This window comes from Peromyscus maniculatus, chromosome 3 (genome assembly GCF_049852395.1).
Source record: "Peromyscus maniculatus bairdii isolate BWxNUB_F1_BW_parent chromosome 3, HU_Pman_BW_mat_3.1, whole genome shotgun sequence".
Lineage (NCBI taxonomy): Eukaryota > Metazoa > Chordata > Mammalia > Rodentia > Cricetidae > Peromyscus > Peromyscus maniculatus.
In genome coordinates, this window is record NC_134854.1 from 71851468 (window position 1) to 71871460 (window position 19993).

Sequence of the window (19993 nt, forward strand, 5' to 3'; positions counted from 1 at the left end):
AATGTTATGTAGGGGGTGGAAAAGTGTATTTGGGGAAACAAAGGGGAACAAGGAGGGTTTTATAATGATTATGATATATTTCTTTTTTTAGTGTCTTTTTTAAATTTTAAAAAATTTTAAAATTCATTTTACATACTAACCACAGATCCACATTCATCCCTCCTCTCGCTCCTTCCCAGCCCTCCCATCACAACCCACCCCCCATGCCCTCCTCCAAAAAGGCATGAGCTCTCATGGGGAGTCAGCAAAGCCTGGTACATTCAGTTGAGTCAGGACCAAGCCCCTCCCCACTGCATCAAGGCCTACCAAAGGCATCCCACCATGCCACTGTAGGCAATGGGCTCCAGAAAGCCAGCTCATTCCCCAGGGATAGATCCTGATCCCACTGCCAGGGGCCCCTCAAACAGACCCAGTTACACAACTGTTTCCTGCATGCAGAGGACCCAGTTTGGTCCATGTAGGCTTCACAGCTGTTGGTCTAAAGTACGTTAGTTCCTACAAGCTTGGTTCAATTGTCGCTGCAGATTCCCCCATCGTGATCTTGACCCCCCCCCCTTGCTCATACAATCCCTCTTCCCTCTCTTTGACTGGACTCCCAGAGCTCAGCCTGGTGCTTGGCTGTGGATCTCTGCATCTGCTTCCATCAGTTACTGGATGAAAGCTCTATAAGGACAGTTAGGGTAGTCACCAATCTGATTACCGGGGTAAGCCAGCTCAGGACCCTCATCACTATTGCCAGTAGTCTAATCTGGGGTCGTCCTTGTGGATTCCTGAGAATTTCCCTAACAACTGGTTTCTTCCTATCCCCGTAACGTCTCCTTCTATCAAGATATAATGTATTTCTTAAAAGTCAAAAATAGAAGCCAATAAAAAAAATGTTCATGTAAGCCTTGTTAAACAAAACAAAAAAGTCTTAAAGTATAAATAAAAACAGCTCGAGCTACTGGTGGCCACTTGAGTTCAATCCACCTGGTGGTCAGAATCTTCCTTGAGCAGACACTCCTTCCCCATCTCAGGACCTGAACCTAAGCTGAGGCTAGATCTCAGGGGAGCGGGGGGGGGGGGGGGGGCCGGGGAGCCTTTTCTGCATGTATGAAAATTATGTAATGATTTGTCTTTTAGGCTATTTGTGTATAGAATTATTGACCTGAACATGTTGAAGCATCGATGATGCATCTGGAATGACGCCAAATTGATCATGGTGAAACATCTTTCTGATGCATCATTAATTCATTTTGAGAAATTCTACATCTGCATTCATCAGGAGGAATTGCCTGTAACTTTCTCTTCTTCTTGTCTCTGGTATATAGTTTTGGTATACAGTTAGTACCAGCTTGGTAAAGAGTTTGGCGGTTTTCCTGTATTTTCTAATGTAGGGACTGATTTGAGGAACACTGGTGTTCCTCAGACAGCTGGTAGAATTTAGCAGTGGATCCATCTGGGCCTGAACGTTTTTTAGCTGGGAGACTTTCTTATTAGTGTTTCAATCTCACTGCTTTATCTACTTAAAATTTTTATGCTGTTTTAGTTTAATTTTGTTAGGTCAATAATCATCTAGACATTATCCATTTCTTTCAGATTTTCCAATTCAGTGGAATACATGGTTTTGTTTTGGTTTGGTTTTAAGGCAAATTAATGATTTTCTGCATTTCAATGGTATCTGTTGTGATGCCTCCTTTTCAATGAAGTCTTGATTTGGGTTTTCTCTCTCTTGCTCAGTTTGGCTAAGGATCTGTTAACTTTACAAAGAAGGAACTCTGTTTCAATACTTTGTATTACTTCTTCCGTTCCATTCCATTAATTTCTGTTCTAATCTTAATTACATCTTTCCCTCTGATGGGGGTGGTAGGAAAAGCAAACAGAAAGGAAAACTTGGGAAGAGGGCAATTTTGACTAATATGAACAACATAATAACAACTAATAAGAACAACATAAAGAAAGATAATCAATCCGACAACCTGGAAAAGTCCCAACTCCCAGGACACTCAGACACAGAGCCCCTGGAAACCACGCTGCACACCTTCTTTGGAAAGGGCTGTCAAAAGGAAAATGAAAAAGAATAGAGAAAAAGGAGAAGAAAAATGGAAGAAAAAGAGCAAAGACAGTAACAGAGCAGGGCAGAGCCAGCCTGCTAAACCAACAGGAGTATTAATAAAGGAGCAACAATCGTGGGGAGGGAGAGCATGATGGGGCGTGAGTCTGAATATGGTCTTCTTTGCTGGTTCCGGTGTCTCTGGGCTCCTCCCCCAGCTCTCAGATGCCTTCCACACTTCTGGGCAGATCTTTGCAAGCTCAGGTCATGGATGCTGCTACAGCGGAGATGGCCTTCCATTGGTCAAATCACAGCTCTAGGCAAGTCCTTCAGGAAGGGGGTGGGCTGTAAATGTGGTTCTTGCTCCTGGCAGACCCTTGCCAAGTCAGGTCACAGGTCCTGTCATCCTGGGTGAGGCTGGGGGACAAATGCTAACCCTAAACCTGGGCAGTCACCTCCAAGCTTCCAGTCACCCACCTGGATGGCTGCGCTGCAGGTACAGATCTCTTACCAGCTGACTGGAAATGATGGCCCTGCCCCCTCAAGTCCTTCCTGACATCTGGTAGATAGTCTAGAACCTGAGTCTGTGACCCTGCAGACTCTGGATCTGCTCAGCTTCCCCCGGCTTAGTTCTGGTACAAAGTTCATCCCCTTAAGTCTAGAGGCAATCAGCTGGCTAAGTTTTCAGTGTACAGTCATCCCTGACACTTGCTCTGGGGCCATCAGGCCATCCACTTGGCAGGGGTCTTTGAAAAAGCTTTCTCCAGCTGAGGACCAACTGGCTAGACTGTACCAGCAACAGGGCTGCCATGGGCTTCCAGAAGTCTCCTAGCACAGGAAGACAGGCAGCACCCAATGTGAGTGCACTTCAAGATCTGGATGGGACTCCTCCGCTCCATGAAGAGGTTGTTCCTCAAGCTCAACCTGAATTCTCACTGTTAAAGTTCATTTCCCATCCCCCTTAGGACTTAGGGATGACCAAAGGGGTCCTTCCAACTCTCCACAGTAAAGACCAGTGCGTTCTTGCCCTCTATCTGGAGGGAGGCGAGACTTCAGTCCTGTTAGGTACTCGGTACCATTCGTGCATTCATGGTCTAGGCAGAACTATCAAAGGCAGTTTCTGTGGGTCCCTTTTTTTTCTCTCCCAACACCTACAAAACTATCATGGGCTGATCTGAAAAGCTGTTAGTTGTAAGGTGTATTCACTTTGCAAGGTTCGATGTCCGCTCACTCTTAGTGAGCTGGGTAATTGTGACTGACTTCAGGGAGGAAAATGCTAAGATTGAACTGGTGTTAGTTTCACTCGGTCAACTTACCAGCTGCAGACAAAAGGTGTGTTAAGGCACCAAAGGAGAGCTAAGGAGGCAAATGACGGAATTTGGAAAAAATACTCAGGCCCAAGGCTTTCTGCAAGCAGGGTGCAGTTTAGCTCTCTACCTCACTCTGTAAATGGCGTTAAAGGTAAATTTAAAGTGGAGCAAACCTCAAACGCAGATTCCCACTGGTCATGCAGATTGGAAAGACATAATTGCAGAGTCAAACGTACAAAGTAAAATTTCCTTTTGTGACCCACCTGCCCTTCTTCAGTCAAAGAGACCACAAATAGAAGTGACTGGACTCAACCTAGTTATTAGAGACAGACAAGAAGGTTCAGACTGCTTACTGTCTGGCTTGGTCCTTACTGGAGTAGGTTACATTTACAACTGCGGTTTCGGAGTCCGTGTTCACTAGGGAGAGAGAGAGAGAATTGGTTAGTTTTCTTCCTGCTTCCTTCCTTCTATAAATTTGAAAGCAATTCAGAAGACAGGTACCTTGCTCACAGCTCTCCACCACTCCATACTGGACTAGTAAACTATCCAGCACCTAGCAGGACGGGGAGAGAAAATTGTAAGTTTTGAGTTTCCCACGTTATTAACCAGGGCAGGAATATACAGTCTCAAATCACAAGTAATCACGATGGAAACGAGTCAAAGAATTACTGGGACTTGGCACTACAGAACCGCAAGGCCACACTCACTGCTCCTCCGTCTCCTACGCCTGCCCATGCCTGTCCCCCAGCCTGCAGCTCTCTGCTGGAGGGCACCTGCCGCCCTCAGCACACCCCACTCTCCAGGCAGAAGGCAAGTTGCACGTTATTTCTCACACACAAATGCATCATACATCTTACTTCCTCCGTGGATTCAGAGTCATAAGACAAGGCCTGTGTGGAAGAGTTTTATCTGTAAGATGATCCTTTTAAAAAAAAACAAAACAAAAAAAAAAAAAAAAAACACCACCACTTCCTTTTTTAGCGCTACTGATTCTAGCAAGACAAGATAAGCACAGGCACAGAGAGAGGAACCCAAAGCACACTTGAAGTAGCCGCCAGCACGCAGGCAGCTATGAAAGGCGTCGGGTGGTGTGAACACTTCTAGATCGGAACTAGAGTGGAACATGTAAACACAAAGCTGTTCCCTCTCTCCTGAGCTGTAGGCTATTCTGACAGAGAAGCTATTAAAACAGTAACTATAGGTCCGTTATAACAACATCACAGAAGCCCACTTCAGCTGCCCTTAGCCTCCAAGGTTTTTCTCCCCTTGAAATGTTAAGCAAAATTAGCTTCTATGAATTTGCAGCAAATTGCTTACTAATTTAATTGCCAAAATATGAAAGGCAGTAAGCAGCCCCTGAAGATGCTGGTGCCGGGACACAGTAAACTGCTGAGAAGCATGCTACATTGTAAAGGCAATTTCCTCCTTCATCGTGAGTCCTTACTTCCTTCAAAGGATACTTCACTTCACCTTCTGTGGTAACCTTCTGCTTCGGCCTACTAGTTGTCTGGGAGCGTGCTCTCTTCAAGGAAGGTTGACTCCTAACGTGTTAATAGAATGCCCTTTCTCTTTCCTTTTGAGACAGGGCTCACCTAACTCAGGCTGGCTTCCAACTCACTACGTAGCTGTAACTTGGACCTGTTGAAAGCTGAGGTATTAGGGTGGTTGAGGAGGAGGGAGCAGGCAATAAGGGATAATTACTTATTTAGTATGTTTACTTAATCATTCTTAGCTCTTTCTAACAGCAATTTGCTTGGTAATTAAATGTGTTAGCTTTCAGTTTCGAGTCTGCTACCTCAGCTTTATTACTCCAGAGAGAGCTGAGTCCTGCAGCCTGTGGACCTCGAGGTAAAACCTACACCATAAATAAACGGGCGGAGCCAATGCTCTCCAAGAGCTCCGCTGGCAAACGGGTCCATCTGCACAGTGTACGATGCTCATACACGCATGCGCGTACACAGAATACACATGCACACACACACACACACACACACACACACACACACACACACACGTGCGCACGTGAACAAGTAAAAGTTGAAGTTTAGGAAGCATATTTCAAATTTTTACAGTGTATTATTTAATCAGATTTAACATATTCAAAACAGAACTTCTTGTACCCTTAAACTTTGTTGTTGTTGTTGTTGTTTTGGTTTTCTCAAGACAGGATTTCTCTGTATAGCCCTAGCTGTCCTGGAACTTGCTTTGTAGACCAGGCTGGTCTGGAACTCATAGAGATCCACCTGCCTCTGCCTCCCGAGCACTGGGATTAAAGGCACACACACCACCACCGCCCAGCTCACTTAAACATGGTATGCCCAGGAATAAGTAGATGCTGCTGGTTACTGAGTACACTGTATAAAATCTGCCATCTACTACACTCAAAATGGTAAACTTCATAGAATTTTTATAAATCATACTCAAATAAAGGTAACTTTAAAATCAGACAAAACCAACAAAACTGTAATCCTTACAAGAAAGAGGTCCAGCATCAGTCTTGGTATCCAATTGTGAACAAATTAACAACACAACCTGGCACCACATGAGCAGCTTACATCCAGGCTGCAGGGGGATTTCATTCTCTGCCCATTCTCAGAGAATGGGCAGAGTCTGCCAATGGCCTAACTATCCTGGGCAGGTGCAGTGGCGCCTTCAATCCCAGCACCCAAGAAGCAGAAACAGGCGAGTTTCAGGCCAGCCTGGCCTACATAAGGAGTTCCAGGCCAGCCACAGCTACATAGAAAGACCCTGTTTCAAAAATTAAGTAAATAGCTGGGCGGTGATGGCACACGCCTTTAATCCTGGCACTCAGGAGGCAGAGGCAGGTGGATCTTTGTGAGTTCGAGGCCAGCTTGGCCTACAAAGTTAGTTTCAAGATAGCCAGAGTTGTTCAACACCGAGAAACTGTCTCGAAAAAACAAACAAATTTTAAAAAAATTAAGTAAATAAATAAAATCCTCAAAAATGAAATGGGGCTCTGTCTGATCATGGTTTTTCAGGTCAACAGTCACTTGCCCAGAGCACCAGCATCTCCTAAGGCTGACACTTGGGCTCATCCTCATGAAGTAGAAGATATGCTGCTGTGTTCCTGTACCAGTCCCATCTACTGCCTAAGCCCTGGCTCTTGCTTCTTCCCTTACATGGTTCTAACATTTCCACAAACCTCTCAGGAACCGGAACCCATACTTAAATGACTTTATCTCACTCAAGCTGGATTACAAACATTTCTCCATGCTCAGTGAAGTTTAAATCCAACAGGAGGAGAAAGAGTGTGTCAAAGCAGTGCCTTGGTGGGAGTTCCTCCTCTTAGGACTTAGAAACCCCCCGAACGTGAGGGACCCCCTGTTATGTTGTTCCCCCGGAAGCACAGACAGAAAGGACAGAGTCAGAGGACAAACACAAAGGTTATGGCTTTCCTGACCGTGTGGTAAAGAGTCAAGGTCACAGCCGGGCGTTGGTGGCGCACGCCTTTAATCCCAGCACTCGGGAGGCAGAGCCAGGCGGATCTCTGTGAGTTCGAGGCCAGCCTGGGCTACCAAGTGAGCTCCAGGAAAGGCGCAAAGCTACACAGAGAAACCCTGTCTCGAAAAACCAAAAAAAAAAAAAAAAAAAAAAAAAAAAAAGAGTCAAGGTCACTCCCAACAGCCTAGACTGCAGACAACCTCCACATCTATCAACAGATGGGTGAAGAAACGTGGTCATAAAAGGAAGCATTTACATACACCACAGCATAGATAAACCTTGAAAATACTCTGCCAAATGACTGAAGCCAGGCACACTGACTGATTCCACTGTATGAATGTCTGGAATACCAAATCCCACAGAGGCGGGAAGCAGACAACTGGTTTCTGAAAGATAGGGAGGAGGGGAAGTGGCCAGCAACAGCTGGAGGTTTTTTCTGGGGTTATAAAACCTTTCCAAAGTCGCAGTGGTGGTTGGAAATAAACTGTGACACACTAAAAACCAGTGCCCGCACGTCAAATGGTAGACTGCAGAGGACATGAACTCCAGCTCAACAAAGCTGTTGAGTCTTACTGAATGAAGTTCAGCAAATGACACAAAATTTGATATATTCTGATATTCTGCATTGTTGTGTAACAGTTTCCTCTGAGACCAAAACATTCCATCATGGAGGACGCTCCTTAAGCATAGGAAGGTAAACAACTCAAAACAGTTTAAGGAAGTCCCTGAAACTGACCACATTCACTAGGTCCCTCCCACAGAGTAAACAAAAAGCCGCAGAGGCAGGAGAGCTGAGCTGCAAAGAAGACTGAGACTAGACCAGCACCTGGAAGAAGCAGAAACCAGCACAGCTGCCTCAAAGGAGTTTAGATCAACGGGGGCACTGGACAGGGTGCTCTCCAACCTGCTGAGCTGCCTGCAGGCTGTGCAGTGATCTCCAGGTCCCCAGCTTTGTGAGCTGTCACCCATTCTAGGGTGGGCTTTGGTGATATGGCCATCTTTGAGTCATTTTTGCTCCTGTAACCAACCCATATATGTTCCTATAAACAGCCTCAATAAAACTCCTTGGTTCACCAAGTTGGACTTCGGTAGTATCTCTACTTTGGTTTGTTGTCGATTTCCTCTGAGGTAAGAAGATGTGTATGTGTCTCCCCAGGAAAAGTTCTGTCGCAGAACATGCCTACACTCATGAAACCATCACAATCATCAAGAAAGCAGTTTCTTCCTGTGTCTCTTCAACTTAGTAGTGAGTGCTATTTATTCCTATCCATCCACGATGATTTCAACAGACAGCTGAAAATACCCATGTAACTCCAGCTTCCTCTGCCACCCTGGCCTCAGCAACTCCAGCTTCCTCTGCCACCCCGGCCTCAGCTCTACCGAAACCTCCTCTGGTGTTCCTGCTGCTTTCCTACCAGCATCTCATGCTGTCTGAACCATGAACCCACAGTGCCTGCCTCCAGTTCGGCTCTGTCTTCCTGCCAAAAGCTACATAATCCTAAAGGAGTTTCAAATAACGGATGTGTGCTGTCCATACTTCAACATGGCTATGTATACACATACACACACACACACACACACACACACACACACACACACACGTTTAATCCCAACACCTATGCTCCAGCCATACTTTCAACACTGAGTGGTCAAGGGTCTGCCTCTGTGTTGTTTTTTTTTCCCTCTGAGTCTGTCTGTTTCTCTGTCTATCTCTCATCCCCAACAACTGATCCTGGAAATGAAAGCAGTATCATTTTATCATCTCCTTCCTGAACTTTTCTCACGCACTATACTAACAATTATTACTCTTGGTGACGTTGATATCCGGCGTGTGACAGTAATCTATTCGTCACATCACACTAGCTGTTAAAGCTGGAAGGTAATTCCTAACACACACACACACACACACACACACACACACACACACACGGCCTCTTTGTAAGCTTTCTGTGCTAAAATGGTCTTTAGCTTTTCACATGGCGGGCCAACACTGGGCACAACAGTCTCCATGCCAATCTATATCCGCCGGTTCTCCTTCATCTCTCCTCCAAGCAAAGATGTACTGAGCTCTAGTACCGTGAAACAAGCTCATGGCTTATATTTGCTTAGTCCATGCCTAGCTAAGTGAGAACGACTGAAACAGATGAACGGGAAGACACAAAGTAGCACTGTGTCCACTGTGGTGACACATAGCTGTAACTCCAGGGCTCAGGCGGCCGAGGCAAGAGAACTGTCAAGGGATTGAAGCCAAACTACACTATGTAACAAGTCCTGACTTTAAAAAGAGGTTTTTGTCCTGAGTGCAAAGAAAGCTAATCTTCGGTTCCATTAAAGGTCCACGGTGATTTAGGCTAACATATTCATGCCAAAAGCACAGTCTGAGGTCACTTTTAGCACCCACACTGCCGTGAAACTCAAGTACAACTCAAAAGGCAGGGGCGTGCAAACATACTATCACCTAGCAACCTTCTGACACTGAAGCCGGTCTTTAGACACCAGGAAAGCTCACCACAGACACGATCATTCCTCATGTCAGAGGAGGTGGAGCCATGGCACTAGAAGTCGCTTCCTTCAGATGCACCCAACACTTTCTCAGGAACAGGCCCAGGAACTTTGTTCTTCCTTTCCCCTCCCTGTACTGGGTGGTTTTGTGTGTCCACTTGACACAGGCTATAGATAGAGTCATCAGAGGAAGGAGCCTCAGTTGAGGAAAGGCCTCCATGAGATCCAGCTGTAAGGCATTTTCTCATTCAGTGATCACTGAGGGAGGCCCAGTCCATGGTGGGTAGTGCCATCTCTGGGCTGCTGGTCCTGGGTGTTACAAGAAGGTAGACTGAGCAAGCCATGAGGAGCAAGCCAGTAAGCAGCTCCTCTTCATGGCCTCTGCATCAGTTCCTGCTTCTGGATCCTGCCCTGTCTGAGTTCCTGTCCTGACTTCCTTCAGTGATGGACAGCAATGCTGAAGTGTAAGCCAAATCAACCCTTCCTCCCCAGCTTGCCTTTTGGTCATGGTGTTTTGTCACAGCAGTAGAAACCCTAAGTAAGACACCCGCCACGTGTGTTTCTTTGTTCTGCATCTCTGTGAAAAGACGAGCTATGTGACAAAAGGCACCATCTCTAGTAAATACTGACCCAAACCAAACAAAATAAAGGTGCCACCTTATTATTTCTCTAAATATCACCAACATAACACTTTGGATAAGACATCTTACAGCACATCTCAGGACAGCTTCCGGGTCAGGAGGGCTTGCACTCACAGATCATCGGCTGCACAGCAGTCCCTATCACCAGGAAAGCCCTCCTGGGCTCACACAGATGTCCAATGTGGAGTCATCAGAGTAAAAGCATGTCTTCTGGAAACTGTAACTTTCACTAATTAGACCCTCTAGCCAGGTAAGGAGGAGGCCCTTTAGCATTCATTCAGTCATGTGATGAGAGGCAGAAGGGCAGTCGTCTCTCCCAAACCCCCGCCCACCGTCTCTATGGTCATGTGAAAGGGCATCCGGAGCACCCATGTTTCCACTGGGCAGAGCTGAGCCACGCTGGCTTTAAAAAGCTGAGTGAACAAGTCACACCCTTGACTAAATCCCTAACAAGTCCCGGGAAGTCCCTGTGTGACCTGCTCATCCTGTTTTGCATATACCATTCTCTCCAATTCACCAGCTGTCTTTGGTTATGAATTGTGCTGTCTGGAAGCACTCTGTCCATCACTCACACCACACACTCCCATAATGTAACAGCATCTCATTTCACAGCTAGATGAACTGGCAAGGAGGCTTAGGAGTGGTAGTCACGTGACCTCCCCCCACCCCAAGCTGTCAGGGGCGGGAGCCCAAACTCTTTTAACCTCCTGGTCAACTAAATTGCTTCAATTCCAAGTCCATCTAAACCAGAACATAAACACACCAACAAGAAGGGGTGCAATTCTTGCTGGGCCATCACCTGCACCAGAGTGTACTCGGCCCTGGGGAAAGGGCTTTATCTAAGCCCTGGGCTAAGCTCGGGTCCCAAGCACTAGCTCCAAGTCCCCCATCTCCTACCTCCTCAGACAAGGAATCCACAGCATCGCTCCGGGCTCAGTCTTTCCCAATGCTGCAGGATTCCACTTACACAAAAAACCGAGTCCACAGAAAAAGAACAGGGTTTGTGGAGGTCAGGGCTCAGGAGGAGGCGAATGGGGAGCAGCCGCTACGGAGGTCTCTCAGGGATAACAAAATGGTTCTAAAATGAGTGGTGGCCATGCAATACCACTAACACCTGATTGTGCGCGGTAGTTAATGTTATGGGGTGTGAATTGTACCCCATTTCTTTAAGAGCTATTTCTGAGTGTTTATGTTTACACATCTACACACACACTCAGGGCAGCAGCCCCCTTTCATTTTCACACTTGTACACCCAGTTCCACTTTACCCCCTCACACACACCCCAAATGCACCCGACGTCTCCATCACAGATGATGAGCTGGGGTGGACTTTAAGTAACTGGTCTAAGTGTGGTCTTCGTCACCTCGCTCCCCAGCCAGCCGATATCTTGAAAATCCATGTTAACAAACACAAACCTATTCTTCTTTTCAAGTGCCACAGGACATCTCCAGAACCAACTGTCACTATTTATTACCTCTTTCTTCAGCCCACAGTCCACCCCAACAGAAGAATCCAGGACAGTGACGGCCTGGCCCTTCCAGGCCTCAGCCCCCAAAGCCAAGGATGAAAGGCTGGAGAATTCTAGAACCAGCCAGCATGGTGGCACAAACCTGTAACATGAATCTGACAAGCTGAGCCTGGAGGGCTTTGAATCAGGGGCCAACTGGACTACACGGTAAGACCTTGTCAAAAATAAAACCCTACAAATCAAACAATTTCAGAACCCACTAACTTATTCCTTAAACAGTAGAGCAGAACCATGGCCAGAGGAAAATGGAATGGTAGGACATAGGGTCAAAGTCTAGTCAGCACTTGCCTGGCACGTGAGGCCCTCACTCATCTCTAGAACCGTGGAGAGGAAAGCGGTCCAGTTACAATTCTCACAGAATTCTGAGTGCATCACTGGTGTGTAGTGAGACTAGGTAGTGAGACTCCACTGGAGGAAACTAATTTTCAATTTGGGGGTGGTCATCAACTGCAGATAGCTTCTAGGTTATAGGTGGGGGCTTCTCCCCATCCCACTCTTAGCACTGACACCCCCTCAGGCCTCTCATTGGCCGGGAGCTCATCGGTTAGGCTAGGCTGGCGGGCAGGTCAGCAAACTGCAGGGACCCTCCAGTCTGCCTTCCCAGCACCGGGAAGACACGCATGCGCCACCATGTGGGCATTTTGCACAGGTTCTGGGGAGCAAACCCAGGCCTCCACACTTGGGAGGCAAGCACTGAACCTTCTCCAGCCCTCTTTACGGCCTTCACCAAACAAGTAAACATGGAAAGATGAAGAGGTGCCCTCCAAAGTCAGTGCTGTTCAGGATGCTGCCCACAGATGAGCACCTCGTGATAAAACTTGCCGGAATGCTAAATGAAAGAAAAGGACAACTGTCTCCCCTTCATGTTAGGACTGAGCTTAGCATAAGAGGGTTTCAGTGTTGCATCTAATGAGCATAGTTAAGAGCGCCAGACCAGCAAACGCACAATTTGGTGCACCAGCAGTTAGGAAAATCACAGCAGCTCCCGCTGCAAAAAAAAAGCAACAATCTCAGCTAATAAATGTCAGAGCCGATACACAGGGGGGCACTGAAAGAGGCCACAGAAAATCCTTCAAGCTAGGTACAGCGGTTCATGCCTGTTGTTCCAGAAGGCTAAGGCAGGAGGATTGTTGTGAGTTCAGTGGTTAGCCTGGACTACAGAATGAGACTGTTTCAAAGACAGACAAAGAGGGGGGGGGGATTTTAGATAGATATGTGGTGATGCACTTCTGTGATTCCAGCTGATTACAGCTTTCAGAAGGCTGAGTCAAGAGAACAGAGGGTTCGAAGGCAGCCTGGGCAAAATGGAGAGACGCTAGTCTTTACCTTTGACGCACTAACTTCATTTCTGTTTAGTCAACATTAAAGAAATCACCTGGAATGTGAGTGAAAATCTATGCACAGACATGTTCATTGACGGGTCAATTGCTAGAATGAGGCTAAAAATCACTCTCATAGGCAGTGATGTGGAATGGTTTAGATAATTACAAACCACACAGAAAACAGGGTAATTAACAATCATTAAAAACACTTACAGAGGCCAAGAACATTTTTAAAATGTTAAAACTTTTGTGCTTCAGCTGGGCCTGGTGACACAGACTTGGCTAACCCAGAGAGCTGAAGAGAGATCCCGTCACACAATAAATATAAGAAGAGGGCATCTGTCTAGCCAGTTTGAACCCCTTGATTCAATCCCAAGTAATGACCCCTAGGCTTCACAGAATGCTTCAAGAAAATGAAGACAGCCACAGAAAGGGGTATTTGCAAACCATGTATATGATGAGGGGTGTGTATATGGGTGTTTAAAGAACTCCCAATTTTCCTGTATCATTCAAACACTGCTAGTAGGAATATAAACTAGTCCAGTCATTTTGGAAATCAGTCTGATAGTTCCTTGGAAAGCTACCACACCACTCATTAGGTACATACCCTTCAAAACTCTGGCAATCTCTACCCACCACAAACACGCACACAGTGTTCCCAGGGGCACTCACACAGCTTACAGCTGCTATGACCAATGGACAGACTGTACTCGGTATATTCACATAAGTCAAGTACATGTTAAAATACGGCACCGTGAAAATACTATGCTGAGAGAGGCCAACGTGAGCATGCTGATGGTGCACCATAAGTCGGGGACTCTCGAGACTGAGGCAGGAGGCCTGCCAACACCAAACTACCCTGGTTACATAGTAGGACCTGGCCTAAAACACCAAACCCAGCAGTAAAGCTGGGCATTCAAGTCCACACATGGAATAACTATTTCCATTAACTATCCAGAACAGGTAATCTACAAAAACATAGGTCGGCTAGTATTTCTAAGCTCGAGGAAGAGGCTAGTTAGCAAGCAAAGAGGCAATTGTAACACCCTCAGGTTGTTTTAGGGGGCAATAAAAATATTATGAAATTAATGGTCATGTTTCTGAACCTGTGGACACTCTAAAAAAACCACTGTATTGTGCACTCTATAGGGTGAATTTTATCGTCTATGAATTATGGTTCAATTTAAAACATAACGGAGCATAAAGTACAACATGCCTGCCATGCTAAGAAACTGAGTCCCTGGCCAGGCAGTGGTGGCGCACACCTTTAATCCCAGCACTTGGGAGGCAGTGGCAGATGGATCTCTGTGAGTTCGAGGCCAGCCTGGTCTGCAGAGTGAATTCCAGGACAGCCAGGGCTACACGGAGAAACCCTGACTTGAAAAACCAGAGAGAGGAGAGGAGAGAGGGAGAAACTGAGTCCCATAACAGAATTACTCCAGGAGAAAGAAAAACCTGCCTCTTCCACCTTTATCACTCTCCCAATTTTCTACTGTGAGCGTGTACTTTTCTAGTCAGGAAAAAGTAAAACCAACAACAACCAAGAAAAACCAACATGAATTATGTAAGTTACACTGACTTTCAGAAATTGTTTGAAGAAGTAAGAAATGCCAAGAAAACAGTGTGTCTTTCTTATACTTAAGGTTCTCCCTGAAGAAGTAAGAAGGCAAGCACAGGGAACCGTTCAGCAATCCAGGACTCCACTTGGCTTGGACTATGCACATCCCTTTCCTAAGAATCCGCCTGCACCAGCTGCACAGAATACTCTGGACTGTGGAATAAGCCCCCCCCACACACACACCCCATCAAAACGCATACTCTGTCCTGTTCCGTGCATAGTTTCTATCCCAACGTATGTCAGGAGAGTCCTGATTCAGAGGGTAGGTAGGAGGCCTGCAGTAAGGTAAGCAGAGGATTGCTTTGTCAATGAAAACAGTCGGTGGCCCACCACCACCTCCGACTCATTTGTACTGCTGCTCCATCTGGAATAACAGGAGCGGGTGGTTCCATCCCTGAGTATGGAGCAGGAACCTGGTCCAGCCCTTGGGCACACGGGCCACAGAAGCACACTGAGCCAGAGGAGAGCAACATGCGGCAATGACCTGGGAATTGGTGGAAAAGAGAAAGCCACTGGCTTCCTTGCCGCCGCCCCCCCCCCCCCCCAGAGTGCTGAGCACGCTGCTGAGACACGGCCAGGTTGGGTCAAGGCCCAGTGGAATCCCTCCCCTTCACAGTATTTGTTTTCCATGATAGGCCCACCCACATTTCCTAAGGAGTCTGGTTCCTTCTTAACCTCTGGACGTGGGTGCTGGGAATTGAACCTGGGTCCTCCGGAAGAGCAGCCGGTGCTCTTAACTCTGAGCCCTCTCTCCAGCCTCTTGTTTCTTTTTTCTATTAGTTTTTTTTGCTTTTTGAGTCTCCCGTATATGGCTCAGACTAGCCTGGGACTCATGATTCTTTTGCCTTAGCCTCCCAAGTGCTGGGATTAGACCTGTGCCACCATGCCTCACTTTACCATAATGCTTACATTGAAATTTGCATTGTGTAGTAGATGAACACACACACACACACACACACACACACACACACACACACACACACACAAAGAAAAAAAAAGAAAAAAAAGAAAAAAAAATAACAAAATGCCTTTTGGTAAGACAACTCCAGATTTAGGTTCAAAATACTCCTTATGAGGAGTAAGGGAATGTTTTAATCTCCCAGGTCTGTTTCCACAAAACAAGAAGCTTAAAACAGAAATCCATCCTATCACAGACTAGAAGTCTCTGAGATTCTAAATCTGAAATCAGAGCTCAGGGAGGCCTGGCTGCTGGCTGCTGGCTGCTGTTGCTAACAATCTCAGGCACTCCTCTGGTTCTGTTAAAAACTTTTAGCTTCAGGCCGGGCGGTGGTGACTCACGCCTTTAATCCCAGCACTCAGGAGGCAGAGGCAGGCGGATCTCTGTGAGTTCGAGGCCAGCCTGGTCTACAAAGTGAGTTCCAGGAAAGGCACAAAGCTACACAGAGAAACCCTGTCTCGAAAAACAAACAAACAACAACAACAACAAAACCCAGCTTTTCTCTGGCTTGTTGGGAGGAGAAGAGAAATCCACAGAATTTAACGAGGTCCCGGGCTACTATCAAGCATTCCAGCCTCATCCCTCATCCACTCTCAACCGAATCCCCACTAACTATCCTTCAGCTGGAACACACTTCAGGGCTCGTTACCTCCGGACCGAGGCCCCTGTGGCCTCACTTTGGTTAACCGCTCCCCGGCGTCACCAGTACTGATGTCACCGGTACCTGTAGGTGTGACTCTAACTGACTGGTACCTTTTTAAAGAAGGAAGTCTGGACAAAGGCACATGACTGCAAAGTCAAGACTGGAGTGCTACAGCAATGGCAGAGACTATGTTGCTTAGAGCCTCTTGCTTTGTGGGCACAGCCACAGACAATTAACCCCTTCGGTCTGCATAGTAACGACCTTGCACCTAACCTTGTGTCTTGTCTGAGCACAAGTCAACAGGCCTTTCACTGGTCCGTGTCTGGTAGAGTCCTCGCTTCCATGCTCTATCCAGAACAGGCCCTGGCTCACACATGCAGATGAGATGAATAACGACAGGAGAGAATCTCTCACCTCACCTCTACACACATGATCCTAGCCAGTCATCCAACTATCCGCCCACGTAAACACTGACCCCGTTTTCAAGATGTACCATATGCTTTAATGAGGAAAGGCCGATTTCCCAGTCTGACCGAAGACATTGGATTTGGACCCACAGAATAATCTAAAGCCACAGCTCACTCGGCAACAGTGTGCTATTTTTCAGAAAGTTGCCACCTTATATGGAATGAGTTCCCCAAAGCTCTTCAAAGCAAGTGATAGGCAGAAACTTAGTAAATGCTGAGGCTGGCGGACAGGAGCATGTGGACTTATAACCATATACAAGCAAAGGTCATTTAAAAATCAATGCTGAGACTCGTTCAAGTAGAGGCAGATTTTGAATCCTACCTCAGAAGTCAAAGTTACAAATTAAAATTAGCAGTAATCTTGGGCAGGTATTTAACTCCTGCCCTGTCCATCAGAACCTCCCTGTGTAACACGTACTTCGGACACTCCCCATGCGACTGTCTGGGGACACTGAAAACAGACCCCCCCCACACCCCGGAAAAGCTCCTTCCCCGCTTTGCATCTTATCATTTGGCATGCCATGTGTGGAGGTCAGAGGACAACTTGCAGGAACTGGTTCTCTCCTCCCACCGTGGGGGTTCTGAGGACAGAATTCACATCTCCATCAGGCTTGGCAGCAAGTGCCTTCACCTGATGATCTCACCAGCCCCAACTGCCTCCTCTTTCGGTGAACCTAGACTTCCTGGGTAAAATGAAATCTGATCACCAGATTACTTTTCCAAATTAAAAATCTTCAGGATTTCAATTTAATAATAAGGGGGGGGGGAGCAAAAATGAAAAAGCTCAAGTGCTTTATCTGTTAGAATTTCAGTTCTGACCAAATGTTTAGTTACATACAAATTCAAGTACATCCGTGTGTCACCTGTCACCTAAATAGTTGACACTCTCACTTTTTAAACAACTGCCGTTTTCTCTATGATGAACAAGGGAGACACTGTAGCATGAATCTTAAAAGGTCTTATTAATAAAAACAAACCTGGAGCCAGGTACTGGGGTCAACGCTGGAAGATCAGAGAAGCAGAACAAGCCACAGCTTCCTCACCTCGCCAGTCCTCAGCTGATCCTGTTTCCTCAGGCTGGAAGCCTCTGAGTCCTCATCCAAATGGATCTCAGCTGAACTGCTGCTCAAAGCCTAAAAGCTTAACCAGGCTCTAGTTCCTGGTCCTCACGCCTTAAATACCTTTCTGCTTCCTGCCATCACTTCCTGGGATTAAAGGCTTGTGTCACCATGCCTGGCTGTTTCCAGTGTGGCTTTGAACTCACAGAGATCCAGATGGATCTCTGCCTCCAGAAGGCTAGGATTAAAGGTGTGTGTGCCACCATTTTCTGGCCTCTCTGTCTGTCTAGTGGCTGTTCTGTTCTCTGACCCCAGATAAGTTTATTAGGGTATGTGATATATTGGGGAACACGGTATCACCACAGAGACACACTTTGAACAGTAAAATAAAGTGGTGCTAAATTGTACCCCAAAACAGATATCCTAAGCAGGCTGAAGGGACGGCTCAGCGGTGAAGAGCACACTGTCCTGGCAGAGACACTGAGTGTGATGCCCAGTACCCATGACGGACAGCTCAGGGTCACTTCAAACTGCAGCTCCAAGATGTCTGAAGCCCTCTTCTGGATTCAGCAGAACCTGCACTCACATGTGCACATACTCCACACAGGCACATCATATACACATAATTAACATATACACATACATGTGCACATACCCCACACAGGCACATCATATACACACAATTAACATAGACACATACTCACATGTGCACAAACCCCCACACAGGCACATCATATACACATAATTAACAGACACATACTCATATGTGCACAAACCCCCACACAGGCACATCATATACACATAATTAACATAGACACATACTTGTGCACATACCCCACACAGGCACATCATGGAAACCACAATTAACATAGACACATATTCACATGTGCACATACCCCCCCACAGGCACATCATATACACATAATTAACATAGACACATACTCACATGTGCACATACCCCCACATAGGCACATCATATACACACAATTAACATAGACACATACACATGCACATACCCCACACAGGCACATCATATGCACATAATTAACATAGACACATACATGTGCACATACCCCACACAGGCACATCATGGAAACCACAATTAAAATAGACACATACTCACATGTGCACATACCCACACATGCACATCATATACACACAATTAACACAGACACATACATGTGCACATAGCCACACAGGCACATCATACACACATAATTAATATAGACACATACTCACATGTGCACATATCCACACACAGGCACATCATATATGCATAATTAAAATAAACCTTTAAAAAGAGACTATAGAGGCTGGGGGATGGCTCAGAGACCACTGGCTGCTCTTCCAGAGTCTTTGGGTTCCACTCTCAGCACCCACATGGTTGCTCATAACTCTTCTGGCCTCCTGGGGCACTGCACACATGTGGATCACAGACATACCTGAAGGCAAAACAACCACACACATAAAAGAAAAAGAGTAAACAATCAAAGTGTGCGTGCGTGCGTGCGTGCGTGCGTGCGTGCGTGCGTGCGTGCGTGCGTATGACAGGAGGAGGGAGAGAGATTGAGATTATACCCTAAGGTACAAAATACACAGCCTCAAGTCCACATGACGAAACAAGGCAGTGCAGACACCTTCAGCAGCACTCCTGACTGCTGGACCTCCTCTGCAGCCTGCAGTGACCTCCTTCCGGCGGCGGGCGGTGGGAGGCAGGGCAGGGGCTCCACGGCGAGCAGTCCCCCTTCACCCAGACCAGGGCTGCTGCGAGTGACAAGTCATGCTGACAGCAGAGTCCACTTGAGATGAGTAATGACTGTGGCCTTTTTTCTCAAATTTATACACTCAGGCTAGCCAGGAGAGAAACCTGAGTTAAGTCCCAACTAAGATGGTCTACATAATATTCACCACTGCTAAAAACCGCCCAGGTCACCAAAACTAATGAGAGTCGGAGAGGGCTTCACCACCGGCACCCGAGGAGAAACCACAATGGTGCACGGTGCAGAGGCCTGGGTCTGGTGTGCGTGGGAAGCTTCCCCGCTTGCTTTTCGGCTTTCTGTAAATATCCAACTATTCCGGAATTCAAAGTTCATTTCGAAAGAGAAATGAAGCACCAGTACCTGCTGCAACATGCATGAACCCTGAAGAAAAACTAAGTGAAAAGACTTACCCACAAAACAGCACACAGTCAATCGCATGTGTAGTTTAGGGACTCTAGACTACAGAAAACTACAGAAACAGAAAGCGGAGGCGGCACCAAGTGAGTACCTACTGGTGAGGGCTGCTCTGGGGGGCAGTGAAACGCCCTCAAGCTGGACAGCGGTGCTCTGCCACCACGCGGCAGACACACTGACAATCACCGCATGGTGATTTGGGGTGAGCAAGACAGCTCAGAGCGGAGAAGAACCTGCCACCGAAACCTAATGACCTGTGTTCTACTCCTGGACCCTCT

General features: G+C 46.7%; 1 protein-coding gene across 1 annotated transcript in view; it reads right to left on the reverse strand.

Annotated features, from left to right (window-relative positions):
• The window catches only part of Igf2bp3 (insulin like growth factor 2 mRNA binding protein 3), a 134605-nt gene that overhangs the window by 44692 nt on the left and 69920 nt on the right, over positions 1 to 19993 (reverse strand). The window contains exons 4-5 of the mRNA XM_042273311.2: positions 3844 to 3895; positions 3696 to 3759 (exon numbers count right to left, since the gene is read on the reverse strand). Of these exons, the coding sequence (XP_042129245.1) occupies positions 3696 to 3759; positions 3844 to 3895 (116 nt within the window). The remainder of the gene's footprint in view (positions 1 to 3695; positions 3760 to 3843; positions 3896 to 19993) is intronic.